This window comes from Saccostrea cucullata, unplaced genomic scaffold, assembly GCF_032062105.1.
Source record: "Saccostrea cucullata isolate Sc308-1 unplaced genomic scaffold, CSIRO_AGI_Scuc_v1 ctg66, whole genome shotgun sequence".
NCBI lineage: Eukaryota > Metazoa > Mollusca > Bivalvia > Ostreida > Ostreidae > Saccostrea > Saccostrea cuccullata.
The window spans coordinates 149,731-168,069 of record NW_026929644.1 but is presented as its reverse complement, the minus strand read 5'-3'; the positions used below and the strand labels follow the sequence as shown (position 1 = coordinate 168,069).

The following is an 18,339-nucleotide window of genomic DNA, read 5'->3' as shown; positions in this document are numbered from 1 at the left end:
TGGACTTCTGGGCTTGGTTTCTGTTCATTATCTTCATGTCTCACCTATGATATTGTCAATTTTAAATTTTTCAAAGTGAAGTTGAAATGATTAAATTTTATAATTTATCCCACGTAACTATTTCCAATTTCAGATTGAAAAAATTAAAATCGACGATACAAATGGTTGTTGATTTAAATTGACGTGATAGACAATTTTAATAGAATTATCTACAAAAAAAGGAGAGAAATCGGTATATTTCAAATACTCAGTACTCTGCTATCTCAAACGCGTATTAATGGTTGAGGCTATCTGGTACCATTAAACCGTCAAAAATGATAAAGAATACATGTTCAGCAAATATATTTATGTTTTGTTTTTTGTTGAACAAAATTAAAGTTTTTGAAGGAATTTTCCTCTTTTGTAGACGTTTCTGTAAAAAAATATATATTGTTTGCTCATGGTGGATTAAGCGTTTTATAGAAGTTTTTGTTTTTAAGCTTCTTTTATAAGCGATGATAATTTTATATGATCGCTAGCCTTTTTTTACGTGTGGAAAATATACCAAACATATATTTACACTACTCGAAAATTGGCAATATTCTGGAACATACAAGATTATGTAATATACGAAGCGTATTATTGCCAATTGGACACTTTTTTTTGAATTTCTACACTTTAATCTGTAAATTTTACACTTTAATCTGTAAAATTTACACTTTAATCTGTAAATTTTACACTTTAAAGTGTATGATTTGAATAAAAGCCCTTTTTTAGTTTTATAGCACATATTCAAATAATGCTTTCTACAAACTTATAAAATATAGAATCGGAGAGGTTAATACAAAAGAAAAAGACTTAAAACATGTATATAAAATATTTGCCTTTGATCCTATTTTAAAGTACATATAAAACAAGTCTTATTGTAGGGTACAAGTAAATTCGGCACTCAAAGAAAAAGTGAATTCTGAGACATACTTGCCTGGTATGTTCTTTTGATTGGCACTATCGGATAATTTGGAGAGAGAGGGTGCTTCATCATTTGAGCCAAACTGGAAGGCGTGATATCAAATAAATATCACGTCCTGGATTTTTTTTATCTCTCTGTATACTGAAACAAATTAATTTCATAAATCATAATTATGAATACTGAGTACGTACTTTTTATTAATGTTTTAAAAAAAAACATTTTTGTACCTTGATGTTACAAGTAGGACTCGCTGTCCAGTGTCCAAGAAAGTCTCAAAATACAGTGTTTAGAGCAACATAATGCAGATGTTGAACATCAGTGTTGTGTAGAATTTATGCCTGTCAAGAAGAAATTACATTTTGTTAGTCAAAACATAAATTTCTAAACAAAAAAATTAAAATAAATAAACAAGAAAGGTCATGACGAGAAATGCAGTTGTCCAGCTGCTGCCCTCCAAGTTCAGACTGAATGTTATGAAAGTCTATTCCTTAAAAATATAGGCAAACATGCAATGAATAACCAATATTTGATGAAAACATCAAAATATATCGTTTTAACACCTCCCCTACGTCTACTGATAACTCCCACCGCAAGTTGCTGTGACTGTTGATAAAAGGTTAAAGTTGAAGGAACCTGTATACATCAAGTGTCTTTAGCTTCAACAGTAAAAATTCAATCTCTTTCCCCAACTACCAAGAAAGTGGAATTACAAGGAAAGACCCTTTCTTCTGGACTGTATTCTTTTACCAAGCATATGGGTATTGAAAGCGTTGAGTGATTTGTGGAAAGAAAGAGATAAAAAGCCATAGTGAAAAAGGGGAAAAAAGCCTCATTATATTTTTTACGCTCTTTGTCTTGATTTTTATTTCCATCACCCGAGTGTAAAATTTCTCTCCAACAACGTGCATTTTAAATGATCAAAAGTGGCCAAAACACATATCGTGAATCTCTCAAAGAGATTGTAATATGCGGTTGTGATAATTGTGTGATTTGAGATAGAAGGCATGTGCGCCCGATCTCATTTTTATCTACAATTATTTATATTACCCACAGCTGGTTCAATACAGCAAAAAGCTTTGCCAAGGACACTCTCAAATCGAGGGCTGCCGAGCTCTGACATCAGTTTACGAGATCAGTCTGTAGGATGAACGGGTGCATCAATATTTAAATTTAATTTCTGAGATACAGGGCTTCACTATGGATGTTAGCTTGTGTTGTGTACTTTTTGCCATTTTCTGTGGTTCTTCGTTGTCTGATGTCATTTCCAGTGGCCAGTACGCAGATCCAAGCAAAGCAGGTTTGATATATTTCAAATTTTTGAAAATATACTTCATTTTCTACAATAGCTTAAACGCTCTTAAAAATCTTTTTTCGAAGGGAATATTAAAGTACTTAAAAAGTATTATTATTTTATATTTTGCTTTTGAACAGGAAGACAGTTAAGAATGAAAATTATTCTTAACCGTTTTAAATGTCAATTATATATTTAGCATCATGAAATGTTCTGGGTTATTTTTCGATGAATAACAATGTTTTAAATTTGAATAAAAAAATAAAAGATAAAAATTTAGGAACTATATATTATGTTTATAAAATGAAATATCGTTATTCTTAAGAAGAATTTTTCAGAACTTTTTTTTTTTAAATCTAGCAATAATACAAAGATAACGGGAAAAATACACATTAAAAAAATGCCAAATTTAAAAGATTAAAATTTGTATTGACTCAAGAAATTCAATGTTCTGTATTTTATAACACTTTTTTACATAACAACCACACATTTTTAATTAATATTTCTGATTATGTCATCACAAAGATATTTCCAACAACGAAGCAGGTGCGTTAATACTTTCAAACAAATAAAGAAATTGATTATTCTTGCAAAGAAAACATCCTCACCAAAATGAAAATGTCCAGTTTTGATTTTAAAAAAATATTAATTTTTTCACTATTTTTCTTTTTTAAGAGTACCGTGTAACGGACATTGCCTGCAATTCTGGAGGCCTGGCATATTACAGAAACTTGCTGCGTTCCCGCCAAAGTCAAAGCAGACGACCGATTCCGTAAGGCTTGCAGTTTAAGACTCCCCGTTGTTTTACACTAATTGAAATACTAATCAAATAATGTCCATTTATCTGATAAGAATTTAAAGGCATTTTATGGATTTTTTTTTAATTTGTAAGAGACAGAAAAACCTGTACTGTTATCCCTGCTTTTTTTCTTTCTCATGCACATGAGTCAGTGAGGGCTTTTAGTTTTCAGAGCATTAAACTGTATGAACTGCGGCATGTTTCTACTCCAAAGTACAAATGTATTAATTGTTATGCAGTCCATGTGGAGTTGAATTCAAGAGCTTTTAAATATTAAGGATAGGTTTTTTGAAGGAATAGTTTGTGGCCGACACTGATGTGAATTTTTGTGTAATCTACATCATAGAGGCCACTTCCTCTCCGTGCACTGGATGTACTTGAAAAACACAACCTTTCTACATCTTTTGTTAGATGGTTTCCTTATTCATTATTAAGGGTTTTATCAATGCTAGTAAGCCTTTGAACATATATTATTAAGATCTTCATTCATAAACTTTTATCATCATCACGTTCTTTCTGTTAAAACAACTTCAATCAGAATAAAATATATATATAACAATATATCCCAGAAAATATTTCTTAGAAAACGTTCTTTATGCAACAAACTACACTGAAACATGAGAAATGAGGAGAGCTCTGTAGACTAGAACGTTGTTTTTGTAGATATATACCTTCATATCGGACGTACCCGCGAGGTGGAAGCTTTCGGAGACGTCGTGCGGCAACAGCCGACCCCGCCCGTCTTTGGCAAGACGGCGTCATTCCATATAAAGTTGATTCTAACTTCACTGGTATATCAAAGAATTGTATATACAAAGGGATACCAAGCGTACTCGCATTTTCTAACTTCTGCTATTCATGATAGAAGTTACGAAAAAAATTTATTAAGCTTCTTGAAGGGTACATGAACTGTCATTTCATTAATGGTGTGATTCCATAACTCTGTTGAAACATTATTTGTACCTTATTGTTACTTTTTACTATAGGTAACGATTTGTGGAGACAGCAAAAGTCAACAATTAAAAATGATTGTACCTTCAAAAATTGATAAATAAGATACCTGTTAATTTATCCTTTTGTCATTATATGCAAGTCCAGATTAAAGAAATTTCTGTACATTTAATCTTAGCTATCCAAAAGGCCGTCTTTATATCTGCTATGCGCCACTGGGAAAATTATACTTGTATCACCTTCGTGGAACGAACAACTGAACCTGATTTCATCGTATTCACACAGAGACCATGTGGGTGAGAACATGTTCTTTTTTTATCACTTCGAATTCTTTATGTAGCTTTCCAGAATGATGTCCATCAGTGTTCAGTTTGTCTTTTGAAGGTGTTGCTCATTTGTTGGGAGAGAATTGCGAGGAGCACAAGCCATTTCCATTGGGAAAAATTGTGATAAATTTGGCATCGTTGTTCATGAATTGGGTCACGTGATTGGATTCTGGCACGAACACACGCGACCAGATAGGGATAAATACATACAAATATTGACACAGAATATCCAGGAAAGTAGGTCATATAGACATTGTTTCCAAATCTGTTTTAGTAAATATTAATGATATAATATTCATAATATTACATATTGTGTTGATTTCGTGTATATATTGGCTTTCGTCCTTTCAGATCATGAAAATAATTTTGCAAAGATGTCAACATCCCAGATAAACTCGCTTGGCGAAGAATATGATTTCTCTAGCATAATGCATTATTCCAGGAACACATTTGCAAGAACAGGTGACTTAGATACAATAAAACCTATCACACACGAAAACCAAGCAGTTCCTGAAATTGGTCAAAGGACTCATCTTAGTATTGGAGATATCATACAAACAAATAAGCTCTACAAATGCCCATGTAAGTGAAGCCGGAATGCATGAGGAAAAATGAATACTTCTCTCTGTACTTCAGTTATGATATCTGTTAGTTTTTGCTGCAATTTTTGTCTTTCCAAGTTAGTCTGTAACATTTACTCCTCCATTTAATTCCATTAATATGTTCAGCTATACAGTTTCTTTTGAAATATTGAAGCTTGTGGAGCTACTCATCAGGAATCTTCGGGAACTATATCGTTTAACTCAACGCGAGGTGTTGTCAAACAGTGTCAGTGGAGGATTTCGGCGGGCTATGGAGAAACACTCTTCCTGAATATAACTTCACTCGATACCGGGAACACCTCAGACGCGTGTTCGAACAGCTTTCTAGAAATTCGAGACGGACACTTCAAGAAGTCGCCTTTAATTGGTAGGTCTTATCGCTTGCATACCAGTACATTTTTTTTCAATTTTATTAATTTGTTCAGTACTCTTTTCATAATTCATCCAGCATCCCATGCATTCAAATTAATAAGACCATTCGTATATATCAGGCCGGTATTGTGGTACAACGGTTCCTCTCCCCATTGAATCCACAGGGAACAGATTGTGGCTAGAATTCCACTCCAGTTATTTCTATGATTCAGGATTTGAAGCAAATTTTGAAGGTAAAGAAGTATACTATAGTAAAATAATAAATCTTCCTTGCCTTATTCAAGATGATAAATAATATTATTATACTTCTGTTAAAATGTTTCCTATATAAAGTTCAGAGGGTAAAATAACTATTCTTCATAGTCTGAAAATTTCCCCGCATTGAAAGCTATACCCCGGGGTATAGTTTTTGCTACCCACCCCTCGGAAAGTTTTCATGCAATGTTTGACACCAATTTTGATTTCCAGAGATAAAACCATAGCCTGATGATGTCATAATGACTTCAGTAGCATTGTGACGTCATCAGGATTTCGGCTCATTCTTGCAGTATTATCTAACTCCAAAGAAAATTCAAACTTAAGAAATTATAATTTACATCAGTATAATAAAACATTTATCCCATGGTTGTGATTGGGATAGCTCTTTCATCAACCCTTGACAGGAACTATTCCCCTCGGGCAAGCCCTCGGGGAATAGTTCCTGTCGCGGGTTTGATAAAAGAGCTATCCCACTCACAACCATGGGATAAGTGTACAATGTATAATATTTTCTTTTTGCCTCTGCAGCCAAATGTGGCGGTTTGATCAACGAGGATTCTGGCCATTTGACCAGCCCTAATTATCCTGATGAGTACTACTCTAACAGATTGTGTGAATGGGTGATTACAGTGTCCAAAGAGTATAAAGTAGCTCTTCAGTTTGATTTTTTAGAAGTGAGCACATTAACTCGTTCATGAGATTTTTTTATCTTAATTCTTGTGAAGAATGGCGTTTCTTCCCTTTTCTTTATTATTTTCGATACAAGTCATGGTTGAATATTTTTCGTTTTTCAGGATATTTCCTTACATGCATTGTTTTCATTCTAATCCTCATATAATATTTGTTTTAAAGATTGAAAACCACGACGACTGTGTATATGATCACTTAGAAGTACGAGATGGTACCGACAAGAAAGCTCCCATTTTGGCCCTCCTTTGTGGTTATTCTGCACCTAAAACAATCCTGTCCTCATCTAACCAGATCTACATCAAATTCTTTTCTGATGATAGTGTTATGAAAAGAGGTTTTTTCTTGAAATTCTTTAAAGGTATTATATCCGTAACGCTCTAATCTTCAATCATTTAATTCAAATCCTTTGATCCGCTCCCCTGCGATGGCTAAGGTAAGCGGATCTAAGGATTTTTTTTCTCCATTGCAAAAAAGAAATTGACGAGTGTTCTTTGGGAACTCATGGGTGTCAACAGATCTGTATTAATACTATGGGCAGCTATAAATGCGACTGCAGACTGGGATTCGAACTTCATTCGGATGGCAAACGGTGTGAAAGTGAGTACATTTTTCATAAAATTCTCAGAGAGGAGGGGACTCAAAGTTAGAGGATATTTTCATATTGGAACACAATGCAAGTTCAAGTTCAAGTTCATTTATTCACTCAAACCATTTAAAGTATATGGTACATGAGGACAATGAAAAATATTTACAGCATATGTACATTCTGGTCAGAGGTATAAATATATGATATACATAATAAGACAATGAAGTGGAGAAGAAAATGAAGAGAAAAAAAAAATGGAAAAAGGGAGGAAAAAAAACACGTAATAATGAAATGTGAGGAAAACAATTATGGAGGACAGACTAAATCATATATTTTTAATATAAACGTACAGAGTTTTTTAAGTGTCATAGCATCTTGTTTTGTCATCAGTTGAGAAAATTTAAGAACATTTGGTCTAGTAAAGTAGTATTCATTAATATACTTTTTCCTTATGTTTGACAGTGCAGTACATTCAAGCATAAAATGAAATTCATCAGCAACTTGTTTAGCATTACAAAGTGTACATAATCTTTCACTTAATGGTATTGATGCCCATCTTCCCAGCTCAACTGGTAGATGGTGATTAGTAGTACGAAATTTGGCAAGTATTTTCCTAAATTTTAATGACAGAATACTTAAATACTTTTCACACTCAAAATTTGTTTTAAAAATTTTATACAGAGTACCTTTGGAAGAACTGTTAATATCAGAATGCCATTTTTGTATAAATTGATCTTGTAATCTTTGTTTAACAACAGCAGTAACCCAGTCTTGATTAGGATTATGATAAAACTGTTCATTCCAGATATAAGAAAGTCCACATGATTCAAAAATACGATTAACACAGTCAATCCAAGGATTCTTACTAATTTCAGATTGTGAGTTAGCAATTAAAAATTGATACAATATACATGAAATTTTCTTATCTGTGCTATTCAATAATTTACACCAGTATGAGACTATTCTTGAATAAATAAGGACAGATAATGGAAAACGTCCTGTTTCACCATAAACCATATAATTCGGGGTACTACTTTTCAAATATAGAATATGTTTCAAAAATTTTAAATGAACACGTTCAATAATATCTAAGTTTTCAAAACCCCAGATTTCACAACCATAAAGTAACACTGGTAAAACCATTTTATCGAACAGATCAAGTTGACATTCTACAGGGAGGTTAAATTGTCTTATTTTTCTGATAACACCATACATAGCTTTTTGGGCTTGGTCACAGAGATGTTTCTTGGCTTTTAAAAAGGAGCCAGATCTTGAAAATATGATACCAAGATATTTAAATTCTTTGACAGTTTCTAGAATCTTGTTATTATAGTAAAAAACTCTTTTGTTTAAAGGGCCTTTAGAAAAAATTAATATTTTGGTCTTCTCTATATTTACTTGTAATTTCCACTATGAGCAGTAGCTTTCAAATTCATTCAAAGCATTTTGTAGATCATCAGGAGTTTCTGCTAAAATGACAGTATCATCGGCATATAAAAGTATAAGAAGTTTCAAATACACACATAAATCATTTTCTATAGAAGTCGTAAGGCTTTGTAAACCAATTATATTTCTATCAACAAGATAATTCTCTAGGTCATTAATATACAACGAAAATAAAAAAGGAGATAAGTTTTCACCTTGTCGTACTCCGACATTACAAAAGAAAAAATCGGTTGTAGTGCCGTTCATCTTTATAAGTGATTTAATACCCTGATACATATTTGTAATATACGTGAAGCATTTGCCTTTAATTCCATAATTTAAAAGTTTACTCCAGAGGCCGTTTCTCCAAACAGTGTCAAACGCTTGCTTGAAATCTATAAAAGCACAAAAAAGTTTTTTCTTACACTTCATCAGTGTGTTTGATAAAAAATGTAAAGTCAGAATATGGTCTAGAGTAGAGTCTTCTTTCCTAAAACCTGCCTGATTCTCTTTAATAAGTTCAATCTCATCTGCGTACATTTCTAATCGCTTGCTTAATATACTTGTAAAAAGTTTGCCCAAGCAGCTCAATAAAGTAATAGGACGGTAATTTTCTGGAGAAGTCGGATCGCCCTTATTTTTGTAAATAGGTTTAACAATACCCACTAGCCACTCATCTGGAACCAGTCCACTATCAAAAATAATGTTAAAAAACATCTTGTACACAGGTAGAAAGGTATACAGTGTTGATGAAATATGTTCATTTACAATGTTATCGAAACCAGATGCTTTTCCATTTTTTAATTTGTTTACTGCTTCAATAATTTCAGTTTCACTAATTTCACGATTAAGTGTATCATCAGAGGATTCTCTCGTTTCTAGATCTCTATCAGCCGAATTGAAATCATCATCATCAGTCTCACTGTTACATTCATTAATACCTTTCAAATATTTAAATACCTCTTCAATATCTACTGCACTCTTTGACTCTTTATTAGAAGAATTTAATATTTTCCAGTAAGCTTTAGTATTTGTAGTGCGTAATTGCATGAGTTTACGGGTTAGGTCAGCCTTATAATTTCTAATACTATTATCCATGATTTTTTATAACTTCTACTCATCTCTCTAAGATTTTGTTTGTCTTCTTTTGACTTACACAAGTTATGCATTCTTTTAGCTAAGTGAAATTTTCTTCTAGCTGTTTTGCATTCTCTATTAAACCAAGGTTTGTTTTGTTTTTTATTTTCTGAATATTGACCGGTTGGAAAACTTCCAAAAGTTTCTTTGGCTGATTTAGTAAAAATATTACAAATATCTTTTGCTACCTTATTAATATCAGTGCTTGAAATATCATTATTACTCATTTCGATAAGGTTACACTCAACTGACTTCACAGCTGAAGTATCAATGTTATTACGGAACTCGGCTTCCCTATTGGGGCACCATAACTTTACACCTGGTTGGTTTTCACACATGGAACTATTTTTAGACATTGAACAGGTGGACAAAGAAAAAGACAATGGATTATGTACATCGGAAAAAAGATTACAGAACTCATGTACTTTAAAATGTTGTAGAAGTTCAAAAATGTGTACACTTGCAATAACATAATCCACAGTACTACTGTTTTTACAAGTAGCACCACCTTTGTTTTTGTCTGTACCGAATCTACTATTTACAATATACAAATCGTTATTTTTACAGAAATCTATTAATTTATGGCCAAAATTGTTGACAATTGTATCTTCAACAGCTCTATCTAAAGGAATGTCATATTTTTCAAAAATAAAAGCCCTTGATAACATAGAGGCTTCAAATGCACCTTCTGAATGGTTAACATGTGTCAAAAAATTATCTGCAGTAAAATAATCCTTTAAATTCCCGACTCTAGCATTAAAATCTCCCATTAAACATACATATTTTTGGTCTTTTGAAACATTGATGAGTCTATATAACAATCTGTACAAGAATATTTGCTAGCTTCAGGCGGTATATACACAACTCCGCATATCAAATCTTCACACGTATGAAAAAGTGACTTATTTAACTTAAACCATAGCACATATTTACAATCAGTATTTACAATCTTTACATGCTTTATGATTTCATCACGTACTGCTAATATCAATCCATCCGATCTTACTTTTGAAAGCTTATTTCTGTTTTTCATAAATGTTGTATATCCTGGGATATCAATTTCGTCAGAATTATCGGTTTTTGTTTCAGTGAAGGCTATTATATCATATTGGGTAATAAATTCTTTAAATTCGTTATAATTTAGCCGGTTTTTAATTCCACAGACATTTAAAGATAAAAAATTCAAAGTGTTTTGTATTCGATCAGGTGTCAGTACAGAGTCATTACATTTGGTGGATGTCTGCTCTCCTGCGCCCCCCTAGTCGTCAGTGCGGTCTGGAGTAGATCCAGTGCGCGGTCTCTTCTGGGTTGGTCGCTCGCCCCTAGGTGTCTGCTGATTTTGAGTCCACCGATTTCCGTGTGATGACTGCCCGGAGGATCTGAAGGATGGTGTTTCTTCCGACATCTCCGTTATAAGTGGAGGTGGAGGTGTATACACTTTCCCGTTAATATATAGCACATCTCGCACTAGCTTGGTCGTGCATCTGTCTTGTCTCGCCTGTCGCATAACGGGGTAGAGTTTTTTCCTCCTCTCCTCGATTTCTGCCGGAAACTGTTCATTTACCCAGATGTTACATCCATGGAGTCTATGTGGCGCTTTGATTCTGATGTATTCCCGGTCCTTGAAATACGTGAATTTTGCTACAATGTTTCTAGGTTTTTCACTGAATTCTCTGAACTTTCCCATCCTGTGGACCCGTTCAAATGAAAGTTCGCAATCAAGCCTAAATTTCTTCCGAAGGAAAAGTTGCAGAACCTCCTCTGTGTCCTCTCCTTTCTGTTCTGGAATGCCTGAAAACACTAGATTGTCTCTCATGGATCTGGCTTTTAAGTCGATGATAGAGTCTCTAATTTCTGCATTTTCTTTATTTAATAATTGTATATCTCGCTCAGTCTGACTTTGTGCTGCTCTATATTCATGACCTGCTCTCTTGATGTCATTTTTATTACTTTCAGCCTGTTTCTTAGCCGCTTCCGCCGTATCTTTCACAGAGTCAAATACTAACCCCAAAGAACTTACATTAGACTCAAGGTCTTTGAATTCACTACGTATGTTCTTTATTTCTGAGTCTAGATCAGTTACTTTTGTCTTGATTTTGGCCACATCACTTTGAATAACATTTAATTGGGACATCTTGCTCTCGATTTCACAGAGTCTAGAATTCATTTGAATAAGTAACGAGTGAATTGAGTGTAATGATACGTCGCTGTCACTATTACTGGGGTTGGAAGTGTTCCCGTAGATAATAGAATTTGTGACTCGGCCATTATCTGGACTGTATCTGAGAGAGACATAGCTATTTATACATCTTGAGTACAGTTCAGCTCCAGAGTTGTCCCCACATCAGAACAATAAAACGATCACAAAGTAATAAAAATAGGAAAATAACGCACATGTTGCTAAAAGACAGTCAATACATATACGGGTAGATGTTACCTGGCAATTTTTGACCCGAACTGGTGAATATATCGTTGTTATATACAAAAATTTCCGGAGCACTTACACTGACCACTTCATGACTCCATGATGACCTCTGACCTATCTTTTATAAATATCGCTAGTACTAGTAATAGCATAATTAAGGGGAAAATGTTGAATAAATTCACATACAGCTTTAATTGTTCTTGTATACTAGTATACATGTATATTGATTATTAGAGTATATGTAACAGTGGAAAAGAATTAGGACATTGACTCGATGCGCCTATACTTTATCAAACAATTTAGTGGGGAGTATTGTCCCAATTCTCTATATAAATCAAAGTTTTTTTAATTAACAGTAGATTAAGTAAATGATGTTTTTAGATGCCTGTGGTGGGTACCTGGAACAGTCTACAGGGACAATCTTCAGTCCTTCCTTCCCGGACTCGTATCCCCCCTCCAAGACGTGCATTTGGCAAGTGATGGCTCCAGACCAGTATAAGATCTCACTCAACTTCACTCATTTTGATATTGAAGGAACAAATGTATGACGTCTCCCTGAGCTACAAAAATATTTATAATATATGTGCAATGTCTAGTCAATTTTTTTCCCGTTAATTTTTTGTTTTAGTTAATGGTTTGATGTAATAGTATATAAACAGAAATACTAGTAAGTAATGGTACATAAAATGTCAGAATGATAACTTTGAATATACATTAATATGATTGGGTTTATATTAAATCTAATCATTGTCACATTAATTTGCAATGCAATAAAATATTGATAAAAAGTAAGAGTTTCATTTCCTAGCAAGATTGTGAGTACGATTATGTTGAAATCAACAGCGGAGATGGCTACAACAAAGCTTACGGCAGATTCTGTGGACCGGATCTTCCTGCTATCATCACGTCCGAGTCCAATTCACTCCAGGTCAAGTTCAACTCCGACGACTCCGTACAACACACTGGTTTCCATGCAGAATATTTCATTGGTTTGCCATCCTCCATTTTCTTTTTTAAAATTGCTCTGACTTTTTCTCACGTTCAATTTGATGGAAATTGAATTCAGATGAATCGTGTAATGGATGCGATCATGTGTATCGCCTGTTTTCTTGATGGTGGTTGTTGATGTAAATTTAGGATGGGTAGCTACGTTATTTGTCGTTTCTTTTGTAGATAAGGACGAATGTGCTGTACGTAAGGGTGGATGCCAACACCTTTGTATAAATTCAATAGGAAGTTACATGTGCGCATGTCATAACGGTTACACACTTCATGAAAACAAACACGATTGCAAGGAAGGTTAGTTTACTATGGTTTTCTGAACAGATAAATTAACAAGTAACTGTAGAGTCAAAGACAAATATTTATACAATCAAGTTCTTCATATTCTGTTCTTTTTTAAAATAAAAATCGTTAAATTAGATACACGATAACATATACCTAGAACTGATACTATTTAACTTACTAAATATAGTAACAGAAACAGGAAATTGGCATTTGGACATATTTTTATTTTAGACGCTGAAGGTTGTAGACATCATCTCCGCAATCATAAAGGTGTAATAGTAAGTCCCCTGTGGCCCAAATTCTACCCCAGCAAATCCAACTGTGAGTGGAACTTTAAGACAGCTCCCGGTCATCGAATCAAGATTACCTTCGATGAATTCTCCATAGAACCCCACGATAAATGTGAATACGATTATATTGAAGTTTTCACCACACCTACTAAACTGTTTGGAAAGTTTTGCGGGGGTATATCCGATGTTCCTTCTTACATCTTATCGGAAGAAAACGAGTTGATCATCAAGTTCAAATCGGATGCATCCGTCCAAAGAAAAGGATTTCAAGCGAGCTATTCTACCGGTAAAATGACAGAAAACTATCAAGTATATGCTTCTAGAGTTTAATGTTAAAATAAACACCGAGAACAATTATTAGTGGTTTATTCCATATATAAAAAATAAAAATCAAAAGGAAATACTAGCAGATTGAATGTAAAACACTTTCTTCTGTCTGTCAAGTCCTGATTTTGGTGAAACATTGGCATTTCATATTACTTGTTTCCAGTAAATTATTGCTTTTGGTTTCTTTAAACAAGTCTGCGGAGGCAACCTGAACGCAACATCGAAGGCAAAGGTCTTTTATTCCCACGCCAAATATGGAGATACAAACTACCCAAACAATGAAAAGTGTCAATGGAATATCAAGGCTTCTCCGGGGTCTAATGTCAGTCTCGAGTTCTCCAAGTTTGATCTAGAAGATGGCAAGGAGGGATGCCGGTACAAAATTAATATTACATAGAAAAATACGTTTTCTTTTATCATCTGATTTCGTTAAATTTTAAATTCTAAATAAGTGGTAAAATGAAAACTTATTTTAAAAACACTTGCATTATAGGTACGATGTTGTTGAATTGTACGACGGTATTAAAGAAAAATCTAAGCTTTTGGGAGCTTACTGTGATGCAAAGGTAAGTCATCGATTTTTTTTTTTGTTCAATGTGAGAGGAATTTGATTATTGCAATAATATTTGGTACATTACGTTGCACTTGAACTTTAAAAAAAATCGTCTAGCTCACAAAATATAGAATAAAATGTCACCTATTTTGGATAGGTTTGGCATTGGTTATATTTTGAGTATAAATAATTTTGTTCAAGCTTCTATTGTGATATTGCAATTGGTGAAAATCAATCCTCTTTGCAGATCCCACAAAAAACTGTGACGTCATCAGACACTTTAATTATGGTTTTCACAACTGACAGCACAGTGGCCTGGAAAGGATTCACTGCAGAATACAAGGAAGTCCCATAAGTTATGATGACTATTTCAAGTCTGCTGCTTTATGAATACATAGATATAGAAACGCAATGCAATTCCGACATCTGCAAAGACCATATCCTACCAACAATCACTGCAGCGTTACAGCTGATCATAAATTCTTTTCATTATGCCTTTATGATGAGATTTGTACCATTCTCAACTTTTTCATGAATGATGCTTATTTTAATTTCTAATTAAAGCTGTCTTTGGAAACTGAAAGGCAGCATACTCATCTTTTTTGGTAAATTTCTGTTCAAACTATGAGAATGTTCGATTGTATTATAAAGTCCTTATAACGTAGGCTACAATTTTATACAGCAGTATCCATTTTTGTTCTTGCTTTGGTGTATAATATATATTTAATAAATTTCACAATAATAACTTACATATCACATATCACAGATACAAAATTCTTATGTTTTTTTCACATTGTCACAGAGTACCATAAATAATTTTTCAGTTATCCTAAAAATTTCTGAAGATCAGGTTAATTGAAGTTATTCACTTGCTTATTTTCAGTAAATATCTAAGTGCAAATTTTCTGTTGTTTTGTTGTTTGTGTCACATTAACATGATTTCATTTCAAACTTATCCACTTTTACCATGGATACTTCTAACTCTGATTGGTGGGTGACTCCACTTTTTCTTTATTTTCCACTTTAGTGGGTGACTCCACTCTGATTTCTTTATTTTCCACTTTCAGTTGGTCCTCTGATGCGTTAGGTGTGGGGTTTTTCCAGTCTGGCATCTTTTTGTCCCAGAATTCACTGACTTTCTGGTTAATATTATCGTTTTCCTCTCTCCATTCTCTCTGCCATTGTCGCAGTTCTTGTACCTCAGGCTGTCTTCTTACCTATTCAAGAGAGTATTCATCAGAGTTACTGTAAAACATGCACCTACTTTGTAATAAGCTCCATTAATAAAAGAAATATTTTGACAGAAGAATTTCTTAACATTTAGATAAGCTTTGTTGACAATGACTCGTACTGTACACCAATAATTATTTGTGATATTTTTACACAGGATTTGTCAGTTTTAATTCATCTGTGATAATTACTTTTATGACCAATGAGACAAACATTCTACAAATACGTAAAATGGTTAACAACAAGAAATATTTGCCTGTAAAAGAAGATTATAAAACTCGAAAGTACATGTATTTCTTGCATGTGAATAAAAGCTGGTTTACAGTAGGCGGATTGTTAGAATGATTGTTACTGACCAGAAATCCCCTCCATTGTGACTGAATGACCAAGGCTGCCTCCTCCTCTGTCCAAATGAGGGAGAGTGGGAGTGGGGGCCTGGGGCTGTCAAGAGAGAAATCTGTTACGGCAAATATTCTAATAATACATGTATCAAAAGCATTACATTACACTTAGCTGGTACAAATCAAACCAAACAAACATTCCCTTCTCATTAAAAATGAGAAAAAATACAAAGAAAAATAAAATCTAGTTGCAAATTAAGGACAACATTGATTGAATGCTTAAAAATGGAATTCATCATCTCAGAATTTAGGTGTTTTTTTATGCCTGTTTTGATTATACAATTACCGGTATTTACCCGTAAAAGCTTTCACTTTCATTTTACACAATCTGAATAGGACACGTACTGAGTTTCCCAATGCTTAGCAACAAATGGAATCTTCTCAAACTTGATGTCTTGTCTGTCATCATACTTAGGATTATTTCTAAAAATTCAAGAAAAAATAATTTGCTTATTCTAAAATGACTGAGAAGTTTAAAACAAGAAAAATATTTATAATATCTAAATATCAAATGAAGCTCACCTGTACAAATGTTCAGTGAGGTAGTCCATGGCATTAAATGCTGTTCTTTTCCTCTGTAAATTTACAGACATTGATATTTTTTTAAATCATGCTTAAATTGATACAAAATATGAATCATTACACACATATTACATGTATAATCAAAATGGATTAAATCAATTGACCACTTACTCAAATTTAAAGCAAATAAGGTAAACACTTAAAAAGTTACTTGCCTCTAAACATTTTTCTTTCTTTGCCTGCCTAAGCATGTCCTCTAATGCAGGTAATAACCAGGGAAACACATAATGTTCTAAAAACTCCCTTGGTGTACCTATTAAGAAGAAACAAAAAAATTGTACATAAAAAAATGATCAACCAAAATGAAACATTAACCGGTTTTATCACCGGAGCTGCCAGGTCAGTATGCCAAAAACATTTAGATTCGAGTTTGATACTGAAGTATACTTCATTAATTATATAATTATTAAATAATGAAAGGAATCACATTGATCCCAAAGTTCATAGCTTTGAATTTTTAATTTAAAAAAAATCGGGTAAAACTTCCAAGAAATATTAATATAGATATGTCATTTACTCTCCATACTATCACTAATATAAAGTCATGGCCAGAAAGAATGATCACTTCTCATGGCCAACTATTTTCAACTATTGAATTAACATGATGTCAAACCACAGAAGAATAATCAAAGATACACTGTTACTGTGGAATCGTCATTGTTCGTGGGGGATTAATGTTTGTGGATTTTGTGGGTAACCCTTACCACAAATTTATCATACATTATTTTTTTATTTTGTAAAAATAATAATAATTCATTGAATCTTTCATACAAGCAACCCACAAACTCACGTCTCCACACTGAAAAGTAAAATTTTGCTTGCCCATGAATAGTGACCCATCCCTAGGTAGAAGAGAGCTGTAAGTGGACTCCACCCAGTGGCAGGAGATGATGTACATTTATCAAAGAATAATCTAACAGTGTCTCAGGCCTCACCAATGCAGATCCATAGAACAATATCTTTTTAATGTTAGAACGCTCAATCTACTACCAACAATACTATACCAACTCAGTGGTACGGTACCCTTTACTTACATGTATCTTTATGAGGTGGTGTTGGGGGAGGTGACAGAGGAGTTTCGGGAGGTTTATCTGTAAATGTGTAGCCCACACACGAGGGGTGACTGGCAGAGGCGTCTGTATCTTTCATCACATCAGCGTCGACCTCTACACGTTCATGCATTTTCCCATAGAAAACAGGGTTGTGTTTGGCAGGATCAAAATCCTGGTACTCTGTTTTGACTGACATTTCATCTTCAGACCGTATTGGGGCTGATCTTGCAGCGAATTCTAGATTTCAACAACATTCAATTTGATCAGCCGTTTGATAATATAACAAAAATAACAATGATGTTGGAGTAAATGTATTTCAAGTGTTTAAAATGTAATATATAAAGCTTAAGCTTTACCTTTACATATTTCTTCCCACAGATTTTTCTCAGGAACCCTTGTTATGACCGCCATGTTGTTTACATTAGATGCGAAAGTCTGCCGTTTAATTCACAAAATTTATCAAATAAACCAAACACAGAGAGATCAATAACTTTCTTAACTTGGCAAAAATGTTCTTACAAAATAATTCACAAAAAGTTTTATAACTGAATGAATAGAATAGAATGAAAATAAATTATTCATTTATTGGTTACCAAGGATTGTTGTCTGTGTAGGCCGATCCCGATCAAATTCCGCGGCCGATCTGCTACACTGACTGCTCCGATTCCAGGACATTATCATGGACTCGGTTAGGCACTTTTCTCTTCGTTAGCTATTCATAGATTTTAAAAATTCCATACTCAGTAATAATAATATTGATATAATACTGTGGCCCCTTTCACAAAAATTCTTACGACTGACCATGC

At 33.6% G+C, this 18,339-nt stretch overlaps 2 protein-coding genes across 3 annotated transcripts; one reads left to right on the top strand and one right to left on the bottom strand.

The window, feature by feature from the left end:
- The first annotated feature begins 1,676 nt into the window (after positions 1 to 1,676).
- On the top strand, positions 1,677 to 15,172 carry LOC134281580 (tolloid-like protein 1). Its single transcript, XM_062764016.1, has 18 exons — positions 1,677 to 2,246; positions 2,916 to 3,012; positions 3,703 to 3,830; positions 4,169 to 4,286; positions 4,375 to 4,553; positions 4,668 to 4,898; positions 5,073 to 5,285; positions 5,410 to 5,523; positions 6,077 to 6,222; positions 6,401 to 6,596; positions 6,713 to 6,835; positions 12,193 to 12,353; positions 12,620 to 12,800; positions 12,985 to 13,110; positions 13,330 to 13,674; positions 13,910 to 14,090; positions 14,209 to 14,281; positions 14,516 to 15,172. Exons 1-18 carry the CDS (start codon positions 2,147 to 2,149, stop codon positions 14,621 to 14,623), a joined length of 2,820 nt encoding a protein of 939 aa, XP_062620000.1. The 5' UTR covers positions 1,677 to 2,146; the 3' UTR covers positions 14,624 to 15,172.
- On the bottom strand, positions 14,530 to 18,179 carry LOC134281581 (IQ domain-containing protein K-like). Of its 2 annotated transcripts, XM_062764018.1 has the most exons (8): positions 18,127 to 18,179; positions 17,890 to 17,968; positions 17,516 to 17,770; positions 16,637 to 16,734; positions 16,422 to 16,474; positions 16,245 to 16,322; positions 15,855 to 15,939; positions 14,530 to 15,485 (listed from the first exon to the last, which is right to left on the bottom strand). In XM_062764018.1, exons 2-8 carry the CDS (start codon positions 17,942 to 17,944, stop codon positions 15,246 to 15,248), a joined length of 864 nt encoding a protein of 287 aa, XP_062620002.1. In that variant the 5' UTR covers positions 17,945 to 17,968; positions 18,127 to 18,179; the 3' UTR covers positions 14,530 to 15,245. The 2 variants fall into 2 exon arrangements, with proteins under 2 accessions (XP_062620002.1, XP_062620001.1); XM_062764017.1 differs by lacking the exon at positions 18,127 to 18,179 and having other exon boundaries at positions 17,890 to 18,116.
- Positions 18,180 to 18,339: the final 160 nt, after the last annotated feature.